Raw genomic sequence first — 18,500 nt, 5'->3', positions numbered from 1 at the left:
TTGATATCACCATGTGGTAAGTTCTCCTCACCCTCCCTGTCCAGGCACAGGTGTGATCTTCACATTTTGCTGGACACTATCTCCATTCTTCTTTTTGGCATAATAAACCCCCTGCCATTCCTAGAACAGGAAAGTAAAGACGAGGAGATGAGCAAAGGCAACTGCATACATGAATTGCCCTCAAAAGGCCTATAACTGAACAGTTTGCGTCATAATGCCATTACATGGCCATTCACCATAAAATTCTTTTCAAAAAACAAAAATAAAAGTAAACGATGCGGCGCCGGGAAGCACGAGTCTGTGGCTACAACTGTGGAAAATATCAAAGAACAGCGACGGCTTTATTGTGAAAAGCGTGCCCAGCGGAACCTTTTCATGTCTGAAGCTCCTGGACTGGTTACGGTGGCGTTCAAAAGCACCTTCCCACTGTTCCAGTCTGTAAATGACCTTCGCGGTCTCTGAAGTGGTCGCACACTGTGCGGGCCGGTCGCCACAGATCTGCGCACTTGAAAAAGGGGGTCCCCCTGCCCGGCCGTCTGGCCCCGGCGAGCAGCGAAGCCGCAGGCGTCCTCTCGGCTCGCCCGGGGCCTTTACCGGCGGGGACTCTTTCACCTTCCAGCTGCCAATTCATTTTCGCAGTTTAAACTCCCATTTACAGTGTAAATCCAAGGGTGCTCACCTTTCCTTTCCGTATGCAGGAGTTTATGGTGTCGAGAAGGTCAGGCTTATTCCTCTCGCTCGTAGGCACTTCGATGATCTCCTTCCCAACCAGCTCGCCTCGTTGGTATCCCATAGAGGACTCGTAAGCAGGGTTCACGTACTATAAAACAAGACCAGGTCAAAACCTAGTATGTGGCTGGACCGGCCGACCAATGGTGTAACTTCACAACTCGGCCGACCAATGGTGCAACTTCATCACTCAGTCACTCAGTCACAGACATTCGCGTTTGTAGGGCTGGCCCTGCTGTTGCGGTCCAGCCAAAAAGAGGGAAAACGTCAGACATCGCTGTGTAAACAATATTATGAGTGCGTAAGACAAGGCGCTGCCAGTTTCACTAATACTCTTTTTCCATCACTTGTCACAGCCCGTCACAACAAAACACAATGTTCTTTCTGTTCAAGAAAAAAAAATCCTAGTAAAAATATAACTACATCTGGACCGTGATGCTAGCAAAACAAAAGGATCTTTTCATCTGAGGAGCGCACAGATATCATCACTGATATCATCGGTCACAAGACTTCGATCCATCTTCAGAAAAGCCTCCCTACCCAATGAGGGAACAGCAAAAATGCATGAGACTTCCTCGGACAGGGCTGGTCTTGTTGTGGATGACAATAATAGGACACTTCAGAAACCTCAAAACAATAAGTCTTTTGGTGTCATCAAAAACTTCCAGCAACATTAGAGCAAAAAATTCCCTCTAACAACAAACCTGGATCACTTGATCTTCACTTGTGATCTCAATAGCCTCTTGACTTTGTTCCAGTGCAGTAAAAACAGCATTGCATGCTCTGAAAGTTAAAAAATACAAAAACAGCTGTAAGGGGGCTACTTCATTTAAAAGAGCAAAACACGATTGGCGGGAGTTGGGGTTTACTGTAAGTGCACATTCTGTAACTCAGAATTTTAAGCTCTTTATTCTTTATTTATGATGTTCAGCATAAAGCACAACACAAAGCAAAGAGATACCAGTAAAAAAAAAAATCCTTTACCATCAATATCCTAAAATCAAAACACATACCAATGCTACGAAGCAAAGAAAGGTCCACAAGTACTCACTAATGCATGTGTCAAGGTAGAGCCGGCTAATAAAGGACTTTTAAGGGATTATTAATGTGTTTGAACAAGAGCTCTTGTGCGCTAGCCTCTCTCTGTGCGCAGCGGGATAGGTGCTTTAATGGTAACTGGCTAGCTGTTACCCAGGCCTCCCGCTTGGTTACCTCAGTTTGAACTGCGTCCGCACTTCTCCGTGCTCCAGTTGAAGAAGCTCATTGTAGCAGGCCATCATGTTGGCATTTTCCAAATATCTCTGTTGGAGTGGAGAGAGGAGGGTGAGGGGGGAATGGGTTTTACTGTCAAGTTGTTTTTGATAATGTGAGATGAGACTGAAACCGGTCGTACACCGCATGCCGCAAGTCCATAAAAACATCAACATCCATATTTGTTTCATGCCAAGCTTTGGCATTTCACGATGCAGTTATTAAGGTCTGAACTGAACAGGACCTTCGCATGTGTCTCTTAACCCTGTTGCAGCTCCCCGGAAAATAAGACTGAAATGGTTTCCCGTAATGATATTAGGACCCAGCAAATATGTGACACAGACGGCAGATTGAAGGGTTGGGATATAATTTTAACCTAAAAACAACCGCGGGCTTCTGGAGTTATTTCCACCGCTGTCCCGGCATGGAGCAAACAATCGCACATCTTGTTGTCGTTTGTGATTCCTGCCCCGCCGCTCTCCTACGAGAGGAGCCGTCGTCTGGTTTGTGGACGGCAGCCGGCGGTGAAAACAGCCTGCCTCAGCAGTTCTGCCGCTCGGCCCACATGCACCCATGTGGTGGCTGCTGAAGGCCACGGAGTGCTGCACACATGGGACTCAGCTGGGGCACCGGCTCCCTGCTCCCCCCCCCCCCCCCCCCGCCCTCTCCCTCCCTCCCTCCCTCCCTCCCTCCCTCCCTCCCTGCCTTCTCTCCCTCCCTCCCTCCCCCCTCTCTGTCGCTCCCTTACCCGGTTGAATCCAGCGGAGATCAGAGGCATCACTGACCCCTCCTCGCGGTCTGGCCTTTAAAAGCGCAACAAAGACCATGTACATTGTCACAGTCAATCCCATCACAGGAGCTATATTTATAAAGGCAATTTTTTAAGTGTTTTTTTTTTAATTTTTTAAACATGCCTTTTTTCCCCCTCTAAACAGTCATCTGCCTGGTGAACATTAGACACACGTGCGTAATCGCGATGCTGACAGTATCTGAACTGACGCGGAGCATGCTGGGACAGCGGAGCGCCCATGGCGGGCCCATACCTTTTCACCACGGCGACAATCACAGTGTTTTCCGAGGAGCTCGCTGCTCTAATTGACCTGAATGCAAACAGAAGGAACCATTTAGCGCGTTTGGCGGCAGAAAGGCACTGTGGCATCAAATCAATGTTGCTTCAGTTGCTCGCGGCCCGACGCTCCCAGGCAGAATCGCAGTTGTGCAGCGCTCTGTAAACGAATGTGGCTCTGAAAGAATGTACTGTACACTGGCAGTCATCAGCCGGCGGTTACTGGGAGGGCTTCGCCCATAAAGCCTCTTTAGTACTTTCTCAGGCGCTCTGCGTGCGCGCTCAATGTATATGGATCGGCCAAAATGAATAAGGTTAACATACACGGCAAGGCCAGTTAAACTGATGTTTATAAACTCGTTTTTCGGTTTACGCCGTGGCTAAAGATAGAGCTGAAAGGACACGTTTCTCATTTCAGAGGGTCACAGGACTTCACTGAGACATGACTGAAGTTGAGCCAGAGTAATCCCGGCTTCACTGTGCAGTGAAATCCATCTCACAGATCTGTTTAATGTTTGATATCCCTCATAGCATTTGATAGTTTCTTCCTTTTTGTCCACCCAGATAGATGTCATAACACAGCAATGTGCTGCTTTGAACACAGTGCTTTCTCTGATGAGGAGAAAGACGGATGCGATCAAACTAAATTAAAAACTTTAAATTACTTTTCAAAACTATGACATCATTTTGTAATACAATTACAGATCTTAATGGCTATGAATGAATGAAAACTGATGCAACAATTGCATTTCAGTAATTTAATAAATATTCTCTAAATATTTGTAAAATAAATATTCAAAAAGTGAATATTTTGGGATAGTCATATGCCACAGTATCTTTAAAATTGTCACCAGTATGCGATACCTCTGAAATGAAACGGAGAACGCTTGGGAAGGAATGAACGCGCCAGTTTTTCCTTTGAATCTCATGTGGGAAGAATGTGTTAAAGAAAACGTACAATTTTTCAAAACACCTAGACTATTCATTTTTCAAGCACAGGCTTAAGGTAAACGGCTGCAGAGAGACAAATGTGCTAACATACCGGCATAATGCTTCTGCATCAAAGTATCTGGAATGCCTATGATCGATGATGATGATGTCGTGATGCTTTTCCAGGAAACACTCCAGCGCGGATTCAGGAGTTCTGGCAACATTACACCTGAAGTTGGCTTTTTCACAGGCCCAGCTGAAGCCATTGCTCTGGCCATCTTCTTTGGCAAATACTAACAGTACCTAGCAACAACCAAAAAAAAAAAAAAAACACAAATAAAAGGAAAGGAATCAGCACATTAGCCCTTTGAAAAGAAATACGCGAGGGGAAAAAAGTTGCTCAAACGTCATCACATTGTCCCTGGAGATCATCGAATTGCATAAAGCCTTCCCTGTATATGTGGTTTGAAATCTGAGCACTAAACATCATGCCATGCCCTTTCAGTACTGTTCATATATATGTTCAAGTTTCTGTAGTTTTGTGTGATATGTCCGTGCATGCCTGAGACATGTCGGTCCATCAGGGCATCTGTTTACAGGGTCAAGGGTTACGCTGACCACAACTGCCACCAATTGCTCTGTCTGAGCTGGAAAGGCTGAGGACACAAGGCGCTGTGGCCACGGTTAGAGCAGCCAGTTAGAACACAAATCCTGTCAAAGTATTTTAACTTGCGTAGGTAAATGCTAAATATTTAGGCAAGCCTCCAAAATCTGACGGGCTAAGATCAGACTCATGAGTCATTCAAAAATGAACAGACGTCATCTTAGAATGGCTGGCAGCACTGAGGATGAAGGCAAAGAATGAGTCTTACGTCTGCATTATAACTGAAAGACTTTTGGAGCACATGCAAATCCTATTCACAGCTTCCCAGCAAAATAATCGTTTTGGACTAAGCATTTGTGGTCGGGATGCAGGCAATTATCATTAAATCCACATACAAATCCATGACTGATGAAGTGTTAATTATTCAATGCTATTACTTCACCCTGTCCATCAATGGTCATGAAAGCACTTGGGTTACAGGATCCAAAGCTAATGGAAACCATGTACCTTGTAATGAACAGATCACAGGCAAGTACTGCTCACACTGTAAATACATCATCACTCAAATAACTATGTAAGATACGCAGGCCCTTTTGCCAGAATTCCACGTTGACACGCTATTCACAAACCACTTCACCGTCTAACTGTGAGTTTAGACAAAGCGCAGAAGGAAGCGGTGATGTGTATGCTTGTTTTGAAAGAGGAAATGATCTCACAATTGTCCTCAATCATACCCCTTTCTACATATCCTTTATTCATCCAGTTGGCCACTCAAAACATACATTTTTTTTCTGTATCACAATGTAAGCAAGGTAATACACTCAAATACTAAACAAGCACAACTGAGGATATTGCTTTGAAACCCGTTTAATAAACTAGGAATGCACTGCATAAACCTAAAGGTGAAAACTAGTTTTTTTATGAAAATCATAATTGATCTGATCAGAAATCAGAAATAATTCTACCATGTTGTGGTACAGACAGTGTTTTAAAAAACAAGCTTTATTTAATGCAGAATGCATATTAATGGCCATGTGTTGCACGGTACATGTGAAGAAGTATCCATAACAACAAAATAAAAAACATCACACTTACAGAAACTTGTTTTGTGAAACAAAAAAGGAAAAAAAAACTGGATTGGAGATGGATTGTTACTTCAGGAATGCACAAAATGTGCTTATCCAAACAAAAAAAAGAAGAGGAAATGGTTTGAAATGGATGAAACAGCAGTGATTCTGTCTAAGGAGTTTGGCACCGTTTCACACTTGTGCCTAGAAAACAGTGCTGAAAGCGCACTGGTCTCGTGAGTGAGGGGGGAACGAGCGAATCAGCTCCGCAGCCCAAGTGACAAAAACAGGAAAAGGAAATCTCTCCATTTCATTTTCCTACTGTAATTAAACCTTACAGTATCGCGCTGTCGCTCGCAGGTAAAGCACAGCACTCACTGATACAGCCTCTCTTCAGTCTACATGCTGCACTGTCATGCTACCTTCGACTGTCATTTTTATGCAAGGCTTACTACATTTCATCTCTTTCACCAGGAGTTTGGCACTCCACTGATATAAATGAAGCAAGAAAATGAAGCGTGCTTAAACATCTCACTCAAAGTTAAGGAAAAATGTACTGGGGTGAGACTGAATGCAACCCACATTTCAAAAAAAAAAAGAGGACACTTTTGAAACATTTTCTGAAATAATTTATCATTCTTCCTCTAATGCACATTTACTCAAAGCACAGGTGAGGCAGACCACAGTATGAAAGCCTTTAACAAAATAAGACAGGAAAGTAGCCTGTGCTTGTTAAGCATTCTGGTGACTGCTGACTTATTGCAAGGTGCTGTGAAGTATGAACAAAGCTGAGCAGGAGCATTTCTACATAATTTACTACATTCTCCAAACGGCCTTCCTAGACATGATGTTTTGAGCTTAAGCAAAGGGGCTTACACGTTCGTGGTTTAAATGTCTGTGGGCTAGAATATTAAACAGGCATTAGTGCCCGTTCAGGCATTAGAGGAATTGGACTGGAATTCATATCAAGGATTCTGAGAAGTCAGGCTGTGGCACACTACATCGCACAGTTTCAGCTTTATTCCCTCTGCACACCAGAAATCTGCATTAACAGCTCTAAGTGACCCCTCTGGCCCCACAGTACAGATGTCACAGTGGCTTCCAGGAAGCCTTCTGAAAGGCAGAGATTTCTCCATGTTAAAGATGGAAGGACACTAAGAGCTAAAACCACTGCTAAAAATGAAAAGGGGGAAAAAAGCTCCTTTTCCTCATTTCACCATTCAACCACATGCCACAAGACATGGAGAAAAGGGCAAGCGTTTGAGGAGCATGGTATAATGAACCATTGAATGTCTGAATGTCAGAACTGTGATGACAACACAGGTCCCCTGAGCCTCAGCCTGTTTCTCATATAACATGTATTGTCCCTTATGGTATGTTCATTGCGATGAATGTTTGGCTTGGTTGCCAGGGAAACACCAAAGTATGGCCCGCACAATGCATCTATTAAGAACTTTTTTTTCTTTCAAAAAATGGGTGATTGTTTTCCCAATGTTTTTAAGCTTTCTGGGTAACACAATTTTTATCTAGACTTAAATGGCAAATGTGTTATCAGATCTTTTTGATAGTTTTACTCATCACAAAATCACTTTTGTAATGTGAAAACTAAAAAAAAAATCATGTTTTAACTTTTTAAATATTGTATATGTATAAGTCTTTTGTATTTTCAGGAATATTTGGTGAATTTTTGTGAAATTCATGCTATTGTGTGGGCTCCTTTTACTTTTCAGATTACAAGGGGAAATACAGACTTTTTGCAATCAGTAAAAATATCAAGAATTGTCCTATTAGCATGGAAGTTAGACAGTTCCAGGACAGAATGTTTCTGAATCTTATCAAAACTATTGTTCTGGAACACCAATGTACCGACACACTGTCGAAATTCAAGAAAAACAACAGTTTGAGCACAATTAAATTGCAGCACAGTAAGTATAACATTAAAATTGGCTGCATTCAAAGTAGTATCAATCATAGTAATTAAGGTCCTGTAAAATGTCAAGATATTAAAGTCCACATGCATTTGTTTTTATATCATACGAAATGCATTGTTTTGTCTTCTTGTTTCTCTGTGTTGTACTACTTTATATTTTTGGTTTCAATATATATGAATAGCTGTTTACAACACCATTGAAGGACTAGCTTCACTAAGTCATCAATGCAAATTGATAGGTCCATAATAAAGATGAAAAGCACTGTACCTGAAGCTGATCTTCGTAGAGCTTCATTGGCCCAAACTGCACCTCTGTAAACGTGGACTGCAAGAGACAGTGGTGGAAAGATTACATGCCATACATGTTTCTATGGGACAGTTTGTCAATGTTATGCATCTTTGAATAAGCAGAATAAAAGCACAGCATTGTCACATTATACATGTTTGGTATTAGCGCAAGTGTTTTAGTATTAAAGCATAAAGTATTAAAACAAAGAAGAAAAATCTCACTCTAAGTATGTTTTTAGATGCCCCTCAGCCAGCTGTGAAATGCTGAATAAAAATGACTCCATTTAGAACAATGCAAACGACTGCAAACTTTTTTAGTTAAAAAAAGAATGCTCAGTCTGCTAATAATCTATCTTCCTTCCTCCTCATGGAACACCACACAGGGGTTAGTATCCATAGCAACGTAGCCCTCTGTGGATAGCCATCCCTCCAGAATTCCTCTTCTCAGTAAACAAATTGTGCACGTGAGAAACACTCACTGTGGAATTTCAAATGCAGAGCAGTTTTTAAATCACTTCTTATGAAACTGCAAGCCTTTTAAAAAGCGGATTAGATTAATAATGATCCAGCTTTGCAGTTGAATTGAGTGGGTTTCCTGAAAAGTCCACATTCGGTATATACATTTGCAGATGTAACCATCCTAACTAAGGAAATGAAAAGGACGTGATGTACGAACGGCAGGTTTTATCTATTATTTTTGGCATTATGCCTTTGAAATGCTGCTGGTGAATGTTCTGATGCACCTGTTTTCCCCAACTGTAGAACTATCTATATACATTACATACATTATATTTAGTGTGTCCGCTTCAAATAAGAAGCTTGTTACCAATCACCCCATACAAAGACCTGCAAAATATTTAAATGAAATCTGAAACATTTGTAACTTTCCCTTAAGCTGCTCTGTGCCCAGTTTGACATGGCAGATTAGTTTACAAGCTTTGCCTCCAGAGATGGTAATACACAAACCTACAACTAATCATTTCTGGCTTCATATTATGGACTCATTGTTATTTGAAACAAAGAATCCATGTCGCCTCAAAATGATTTCAATTGCATCAAACTGTATGTAAGCTACTAATCATGCTAATAATGCAAAACCCCTGAAGTAAGGCCTGCCATTTTCCCTACATGGGTTTGCTTAATTGCAGTCATGGGGAGATGCTAAGAGTCAAATATCTGACGTATTGAGTTTCGCCACAGCCCAAGCAGATCCGAATGCGACGCGTTGGTTCGGTGGACTGATTCCTTTCCCTTAATTGATGCTGACAGATTCAGTAGGGCTCTGGCTTGTGTTGTGTAACAGGGAACAGCCTGCCTTCTGATAACTGCAGGGCCACTCTTTCACTGCCACAGAGGAGGTGGCTAGTCCCTCCACGCAACAATCGTCTCAAAGACCGGAGTGAAAACAAAAAGCGGAGGAGGCGTGCGTGTGGGCAGCATGCGCAGTCTGTACCAGCCTGCGGTCCTCCAATGGCTGCGGTCCATGCCAGCCACGCCCCCCTCATTGCAGACTACACATCTTGGCCCCGCTTCTGGGGGCTCACAGTCCACTAACAATGAGTGACAAGTCTGATTTGTGAGAGAGGGGGAGCTTGTACCAGTCTTTTTATTCAAAACTATGCGGCTAAAAATTTGACAGTGTTTTCCAAAGCTGCTCTCTTCAATGCAACGCCTAAATCACAAAACAATCATAATAACTGTGAAAACACTACACACTAATTTTTAGAACTTGAATGCTCCCTCAAATCCAGCTTAAACTTCAGACTCAGAGGCCCACATTCATTTGAGTACAAATACCCTCTCCATAATGAATTGCACTTAAATTGTGTGATATTAGTACTTCTGGACAAAGTAAATAGTCCATCCACTCCAAACATTCCCCTCCATTAATTTTCTATTCCAAATCATCAGTATCAACATAGCAGGCAATTATTCCAACAGTGCTGTATATTTGTCATCCAATTGCATTTTAATGGCCAATATTATTCCCAGGCAAGTCAGACAGCAAAGTTCAATTATATACACCTACTGTATTTACTTAGCACTGCAGCCTTTAACCCTACATCCTGTCTACTGGGTTCATCCGGTCCTATGGATCTCCTCACCACAAAGCCCTTCATATAAACTGGAAGAGCGGCTTTCCACTAAAGTGAAAAACAGGAAATTTGATGACATTGTTCAGTGAGCAGACGTCAGCAGAGACAGATAGAAAGGGTAAATGGTTTCCTAGCGGCAGCACAGGGACCAGAAAGCTTGGAATCCTGGGAGGTCTGCTGAGTTTCACGATAAAATGGCTACATGAAAAATATGTGCAGTTATAATATGCTTCATTAAATCAATACCTTCACAATAATCGCCTGCAGTTAAGATAGCATGCCATCAATTAACACACAAGAGAAATGGTTTCAATCAAGTATGTACTATTTAGGGTTACTTCCACCAAATTGTACTTAAAATGATATGATTACTGTCTTTTTTTTCCTTTGCGGATAGAGCTGTGTATTCGCACTTGGTATTCAGGTGATTTTGCACATATATATTATGATTACATATGAAACTGTCAGTTTCACAGTACAGCAAACTGAACGTGATAAAGCAGTTTGAACAAAACATTTCACACAATACCAGGTACTCCACTGTCAGACCGTGAACAAAATATCTCTCCAGTGCTTAAAGTTTTCAATAATCCAGCTGGAAAATATGGGCTGTACAGTATATATTCTCACATCTGAACTCAGGACTTGCGTGTGCCGCTCAAGCCTCCCAGTTAAGGAAAAACTGAACTTCATTTGAAGAAATTGAGATATCTAAAGTTCACAGAGCTGGATTACAACATCCAACGAGGAAAAATAACAAATGACGAAACGTTAACCTAGAAGGTTCTAGAATGGTACATAGGAAGGATGTGGTGCAGTAAGGCCTAACTAAGCTAAACTTAGCAATAAAAAGTGGGAATAATTCAAATTCAAGGGGCATTCAGGTCAAAGTCAAACAATTATGGTTTAGAAGAGGAATAGCAGGCGGTCACAGGCGTGTGATGGCTGCCATGTACCCAAACCGTCCCTCATTTTTCTTGTCATCACCATTTGCGAGGACGGGGTTTCCCTCCAACAGAGGACCACTGAGCTGGCAATGCTGACAAAAATGTTTATAAATAGAATTGCTTCCTTCCCACAGCAAACAATTTCGAGCCCACAACTTCATATGGGCCCATTTATAATATCTCACCCTTTCCCATTCACACAGATGTTGCATCACTTATGGGTGAAATTCAATAGCTGACGTTCATTTAAAAACCTAAAGCTGCAGCTGTAAGATGACTATATTGGAGCCAATGACACCAAATGACGCGTAGTCTCCCTTTCACGTTGGGAAATTCAGTCCCTCTTGGCTTCCCCTTTCTTAAACATGAGCTGGTGGCCGCCATAACAAACCTCTCGCCCGGACTCGATCCAAAGAGAAAAATGTCCAGACCAAATATTTATTAAAAACTCTGCTAAAGAAATTTGTTGAGCTATAGGTTTTTGACTGCTATATATTTACATTAGAGTACAATTAAATTACAGCATATAGGCCTATTTCTGCTGTTCCAACATAGCTCTACACTCCAGCTCATAAAATCTCATTTTCAATGGGAATCATACAGGAGATGTGACGCACCAATTTGACCCCACTGTAAACATGGCCACTGTACATCATCCCTCACCACAATTTAATACCAAGTACCATACTGATCATTCCTTATGATCTGCCCATTTCTGATTATCGCCCACATGGCAACTACATACCAAAACCTGCACTGCAATCATCAGATTTTTCATGTGATTTTAATAATGACAAGCATGTAATCAGAAAAATGTAATTAATTTTTATACTTCACGGGATAGTTCACTTTCTAAAGTTTTAGTGTATTTTTAAGTGTATTTTTTTTATTGATCCAGATTACAGAGTGTGCAATAAGTGTGTTTCAGATGCTCGCTGACTTTGTGACAATTTGCCAGTTTTACAATGGCAGGTATCAGGGAATTCAAGGGTTGTATGTGTGTATACTGCTGAGTTATTACTCAATTTATAATGTACAATCTTATTTTTCTTATTTTCTGTGGTCCTGCAACCTGCACTCAAGGAAACTGTGGCACAGATTCTGATATCAGCATTACTACACGGGTTCTTGGGAGTGAAGAGCTTGTGCTGCTTGAGATCTGAGAGACAGAGAATTACCAGCATAATATAAAAACAGGTTTTTATGCTTATAATTGTCAATAAATGCTAGAAAATCAATCTGCTTAGACTATATGTACATGGGAACATAACACTACAGTACAAGCTGCTCAGGAGTTACTGGAAGTGTATTTTCCGGCTTCACGCCACAAACCCCTGAAGTCAACGATATCCACCACCGTAAAGCCAGCAGGTCCATAAGCATCTAAAATATCCTGCTGAAATATCCACACACAACAGCGGTTTGGGCCCGTTGAAAACATACAGTTAGACTGAAATAATATTTTAAAACTCCACGAAGTGAACTATCCCTTTAATACAAGTCACACATTATATTACAGCCTGCAATTATTCTTAAAGTTTAATGCTGCCTTCAGATACTGTAAATAAAAAAGACAGTAAAATTAAATAAAGTTTGATTGATACCAAGCCAGTGGAATTTGTTGCAAAATATTTAATAGAAAAGTGTGTACAATTCATAATTATAACTATCACTGCATGATATAACTATCAACTTTGCACTTATGGTAGGAAATCTACACCTCCTATATCACACAAAGCATAGCAAACCACAAGACCGTTTGCTCACTAGCATGACGTTCCCTGTAAGCTGTTAGCAATTACAGCAAATAATTCAAAAGATAACTCGTAAAGTTCCCACCATCATTCCTGGATACTGACGTTTGTTTTAGACACAAATGCCAATGCCTTCATAATATCATGTGCTCATTTACAGTACACCAAGGCACCGCAAGAACACACTGACCCTCTTTCTGTCTGCAGCTTTATCTCTTACCTCACAAGATAATGGAATACGCAAACATGAGGTGCCATTGATACACCAGTCACAGAATACTGTAAGACACCGCATGCCCTAATAAAGACAGATTCACTACAGAGAAATTTAATTTCATAACATGTTTGATATTAAAATAAAATGTCCAAATTTTTCATTAGTGTGGAAATGACACATTCACTGACTACCATCTCATATTTCTACATTTTTTAAATATAGAAACAAATGTTCCAAAGTTTAACTCCCAAAAAATCAGAAACCCAGAATAAGAAACAATCAGTAATTATTAATATAATACCAGAATATACATGGACTAAAATAGCATATTTGTTAATTTAGCGACAGGCCAACGTGTTTTCAAGGTTATAACCAACCTCCCAAATCAAAGTAACATCAAAACCAGATGCAGGGCTATATTTGCTTTATTACGATTAACACGGGCACAGGACTGAGAGGTCCAGGCATTGCTTGCTGACGTTAGGGGAAAAGGCAGAGCTCCCTAAGCACAGGGCTGTGTGACAGGGTGCGACGCGCGAGAGAGCGGCTCTTCGGCCTTGCAGTGATGCGTTTCCTGTCAGCTGGGTGCGCGGCGTAGCCTAGAGACTGTGCCAGAGGAGCCTGGACCAGCTCTAACACAAGCTGCAGCAGGGACTAACCAGAGACACCGCTGCGGTACTTTATATTAAAAATATAAATACGTGGCTGGAGGGAGCGATGTGTCTGTCATTTAAGTAGACTTATTGAAGCAGACAAACACTCCCCATGTCCCCATTACAGGTAACCATACTGAGTAACCATTACTGCAATAGCTCACAATTATTAACTATGATAACTATGATATAATTAAATATGTTATAGTTGAGAAAACAATGGACATTACACTTCTGCATTTAAAAAGTTGAGGGTGTATACCTGCAAAAAGGAGTGCTTACAGTATTTATTCAAAAATTAAGTTTGTCTTCACAACGATTCCATAAAATGTAACTAAACATATAACCAAGACAATGCATCCATTTTGATCTGTAATATGCACTAGTATTTCTTTCTTTAAATTTGAATAAGTTTACATTTATTGCCACTGATATAAATTGGCGTGATACAAAGGTCCATGTCATCGAGTGCAACCCATAGAAAAGGGCTGCATGAAAAAATGGGTTTAAATCCATTTAAAGAAAATTATAGTATCCGTTCAAGGTCATACTGGTGGGATACATGCCTGACAGTCAGTAACATACATATAAGCATATACAGTGCATAATGTTCGGGACAAAGACTTTTTTTTTTTCTTGATTGGCTTCATCATGTAGAAACTAAAGCACTTTTTATACAAAGCCTACTGTATAATATACAATGTATGAATATACCCATTAATAAAAGCTGAGAATCTTCACTTTAACCATGTGTGAATTGTTTGATTACAAATCTAAAAGTGTACGGAGTACAGAGCCAATTCAAGAAAAAATGTGCCTTTATCTCAAAAATTAAGCTCACTGTACAAACACACAAATTGCCTTAATTACCAAGCAAAACTCAAAAATGTAGGCCTTTACAGCATGAGAAAGAAATGAATAACTTTTTGAAAAACTTAAATCCTATTTTGATGGTATATTAATATTTTATCTATAAAGAATAGACACACATCGCATGCAAGCTGCTAAAATGTGAGGCTATTAAATGGCCAGTGTCAGGGTAAAGAGATTTTTTTGTAACTTTAATCTCAAACGCATAGCAGATTTATTTCATGTGCTGTAGAAAACACAAATCACAGCAATCCAGAGCAGTATCAAACAGGAAAGTTTTTTGTTAGTCGAGCAATAAACACACCTCTGTGATATTCACTGCACATTCAAGTACATGTAGTGACTGAACAGATAAAAACTGGCATTAGCTCAACCAGTGTTAGTGTGTGACATAACAAAACTAGTTGCGGGATACCTTAAGGCACTGTGGGTCAGATGAACATCATTATGCAATCTTAGCGGAGGCCATTTTGGCTGGGTAAGGCTAAATCAGTGCCACAGTATCAGCTCTCGTGTAACGGTATCTATCCTCCATCTCCAGTACATTCATAAGCCTCATTTTAACTCACATTAGCAGTATGTCCTCAAACTTGTCAATCCCTCCTTACCCGAGTGTAAGGGAAACAGGTAAGAACCATGCTGTTGCACATTTAGGCATACCCAGGTATTCATTTTTGCACTACAGTCTAGGATCATAACTCACAGACCTAACTCTACTGTACATTCTATACATTACAATCAAGCACACTTTGAAATGAGAAGAAGGAATATCCAAACACAAATCCAGAAGCCTGATATGCATTGCCTTTGTTTTGAAAGGAGACATTACGAAATTGTAAGCCAGGCTTAATACAACTAGCAATTAAATAAATGGCCTGTATGTAAGTGGACCCCTGGGCAGATAAACTTTCTCTCTCCTCCCCGTCACCTTCAAGGTATTTCTGTCCTTATCCTTATCCCAATTACACAACAATCCTCTGCTAATGCCACCACAACCTTAAGCCCCCTACGCCACCCCCCGACATGTCCAGAGGAAATGGTTCGCGCTGATTCACATACGGGAGAAGCCGAGCGCCTTCCAGGAAACCTGGAACTTATCCACTTCAGTAAAGGCCCTGAAGCAGCCCTGTGCCTCAGTCTCCATCATTAGCAGGCTGGTGTTAATGACAATGAGGAGAGGGGGAAAAAGATTGACAGTTCAGCCCCCCACGGAACTTCAGGGCTGAACTTCTCTCAGCTGCACACCAGACGTTCATTTATTATCACGGTTCAAACCATTCCAGGACTAAATAAAATCCAGGGCAGGTGCTTGGATGGACGTGCTAAATGTTTGCACACTGTAGTGTAATGGCCATCAACTTGTTGTGTGACGGGAATCAACAGAAGACTTTCCTTTGATTTGTTTTCACATGCCTACTGAGCGTTTTTTTCCACAAAACTTTTATTTCAGACTATTTGAAAATGATTTACTTTACATTTGTGCGGTAAACCATGAAGCATTTCTCAGAGAACAGCCCATTAGTGGCCTTTAGAGGTCTAATCCCTGATCTTTGTTTGGTAAGATGGATGGATGGAAAAATAAGTAGGTTTCTTAATAGTATCTTGGTGCTCTCCTGCCCCCACCCCTCCACAAATCTGTCTCCATAATAACCTGACCCAAGACAACATTCTTCACTCTAGCATCACCAGTCTACAGCCAGTCATCAACCCTAATCCTGCTTTCACTGCACTGAGTCGAGGACCATATCAATATAACTTTATAGGGGGTAAAAAAAACAGATGAACATAGGATGTATTTTAGTTTACTTGTCTGATTTGAGAGTTCTGCACAGCTCCACTTGGCCCTTTCTCCAGCTTGTCTATGTGCTCATCGTGCTCACTGTCCCCAGGCTTCTGCAATACAGCACAGCTTCATTCTTCCCCCTCCTCCCCACAACGTTCTCCCGATGCCGAATTTGTATTCTAGAACTCGGCAGACGTCAATGATTCTTTCAATCCCATGTTACTGACATGGCTGCTCTCCTCCAGGTTTTTATTTTTATTTTTTTTACTTTTTACATTTACTTTGTGGTTTTCCTCTGTGTTCAAACCAGGCCCAGAACTCTGAGTCCCTATGGCGTGAAAATAGGCCGAGTACTCCGGAGAGCTACACCTGCGTCACAGGGCCGAGGAAGCTACTGTGGGGAGTTCAGTCCAGACAGCCACCACCTCTGTAGGCCATGCAGGAGAACCGATACATTCATACATTGACCTTCGGATCCTGCCACAATTTGTGCACTGCATCATGGGTACTTGAATTATGCATTTAGAGATCAATAGCTTGCTCGTTGTGTTATTAGCAACACTGTATTCGTTTCCACTGATGTTTTGTTTAGCTGACAGAATAAATCATTCCCCAGTGAGCGCTATGCAAAGTAAAACGTTTTTCTTTGCACATTCCTAGACACAACATAGATGGAAAAATATAATCAACGTAACAATGACTCGCTAAACAAAGCCAGTGTCCTTGTAAGCGATGCTGTTGAACATCACTCTCACCACGTTCTTTCCACTCCGCAGAGCCGCGATTGCAGCAAAGACATTTTCTTCAGTGTTTCTCCAGCTCTGTTCTCAGAGAGGGAAGAGCTAAACACTCCCAACACTGCAAGTCTGAGAAACTAAACGGCCTTTTTTCTACAAGATGTGTGTGTGTGTGTATGCATGCACACGCGCGCACTCGCACACACACATGCGTACACGCACACATGCACACGCACACAAACTATCAACTACCCCTATAACAAAAATTATGACTTTGCCAGTCAGAGCATTTTGTCCATGGAAGCTTCTGCTAAAAAAATAAAAATAGTGTTACTCATTATGCTTTTAATTATTTTAATTACAGTTTATTTACAAAATTAACTGTAAACTGTAAACCACAATCCAAATGAACAAAATACAGATTCAAACTGAACCTGCAAATTCGGTTGGGGGAGGAGAGGGTCATTGTGAAACCAAGTGGTTCTGTGACAACATACTTTCTGTCTAGCATCTAAAATACAACAGAAGGCTTCTTACAAAGCAAAGTCTTTGGGTGTCTTGTGTTGGAACCCACTTTGAAAAACACTGATTCAACAAACGTAAGAAAGGGATCACATGCCATCCCATGATTCCATTTTTTAAACCTTGAGGGAAAAGCACAAGCCTCTCAATGCAGCCTTTAAAAAAAAAAAAACAATAGGAGGATCTGTTCCTAAAACACAATCACCTTAGCTGACACTTTTCCGTGAACCAAAGGCTTAAATAATTTTCACAACCAAGAGAGAGCAGGTTTTTCGAATTTTGTAATCCAAAATGAGACATGGATTAAAAATTCTGGTGCAACACACACACGCACAGATATTTTTGTAGCAAGTGTCACAAATCTGTAGAATGGATTCACAAATATGCAACTGGTTTCACATATCTGCACAATGGATTCACAAATCTGTAACTGGTTTCACATATCTGTAGAATGGATTCACAAATCTGCACAATGGATTCACAAATCTGTAAATGGTTTCACAAATCTGAAGAATGTATTCATAAATCAATCAATTAATGCAAGAATACACATAAGAACAGTTGCAAACTTGTACAACCACAGCAAACATAACTCAGTATTTAAAACCTCACAAATTTGCCATTGCAACCCCTCAAATGCTATTCTGCATATCATGTGGCGTAAAAGTGATGGGTAACCTACACTTATGTCTTCACCTCATTGCAATCAGAGCCTAGGAGGAGGGTCGACAGGCATACAGCTACTATGTGGCCAACCAGAGTCGTTTTGAGTGACTTTTTCCCGTTGATTTTTCCATTGACATCCCCGAACCAGACCTACATCAACCTCCTTGCTTTTAACATAAGTCATTATTAGTGATTTTGGTTAATGTTTGCTCAGATTTGGCAGGCTAGCATGCTAGCTAACTAATGTTACATATAACGACATGGGATGTTATCAAGCCAGTGAGTTCAGATAATGTAAATAATAATAATAATAATAATAATAATAAATAATTCACTATGAAATTTGGTGCAAAGATCGAGAGTGCTGACTGAGCCTACTATGTTGTCTTT

The 18,500-nt window shown here is 40.9% G+C and overlaps 1 protein-coding gene across 3 annotated transcripts in view; it reads right to left on the bottom strand.

Annotated features, from left to right (window-relative positions):
- The window catches only part of pde8a (phosphodiesterase 8A), a 56,113-nt gene that overhangs the window by 11,807 nt on the left and 25,806 nt on the right, over positions 1–18,500 (bottom strand). For all 3 annotated transcript variants that reach the window (XM_035418608.1, XM_035418607.1, XM_035418606.1), the window contains 8 exons: positions 7,846–7,902; positions 4,089–4,279; positions 3,024–3,080; positions 2,729–2,783; positions 1,942–2,030; positions 1,434–1,512; positions 680–820; positions 32–120 (listed from right to left, as the gene is read on the bottom strand). In XM_035418608.1, the coding sequence (XP_035274499.1) occupies positions 32–120; positions 680–820; positions 1,434–1,512; positions 1,942–2,030; positions 2,729–2,783; positions 3,024–3,080; positions 4,089–4,279; positions 7,846–7,902 (758 nt within the window). The remainder of the gene's footprint in view (positions 1–31; positions 121–679; positions 821–1,433; positions 1,513–1,941; positions 2,031–2,728; positions 2,784–3,023; positions 3,081–4,088; positions 4,280–7,845; positions 7,903–18,500) is intronic.

Source organism: Anguilla anguilla, chromosome 5, assembly GCF_013347855.1.
Source record: "Anguilla anguilla isolate fAngAng1 chromosome 5, fAngAng1.pri, whole genome shotgun sequence".
Classification (NCBI taxonomy): domain Eukaryota; kingdom Metazoa; phylum Chordata; class Actinopteri; order Anguilliformes; family Anguillidae; genus Anguilla; species Anguilla anguilla.
This window is presented reverse-complemented; position numbering and strand designations above follow the sequence as displayed.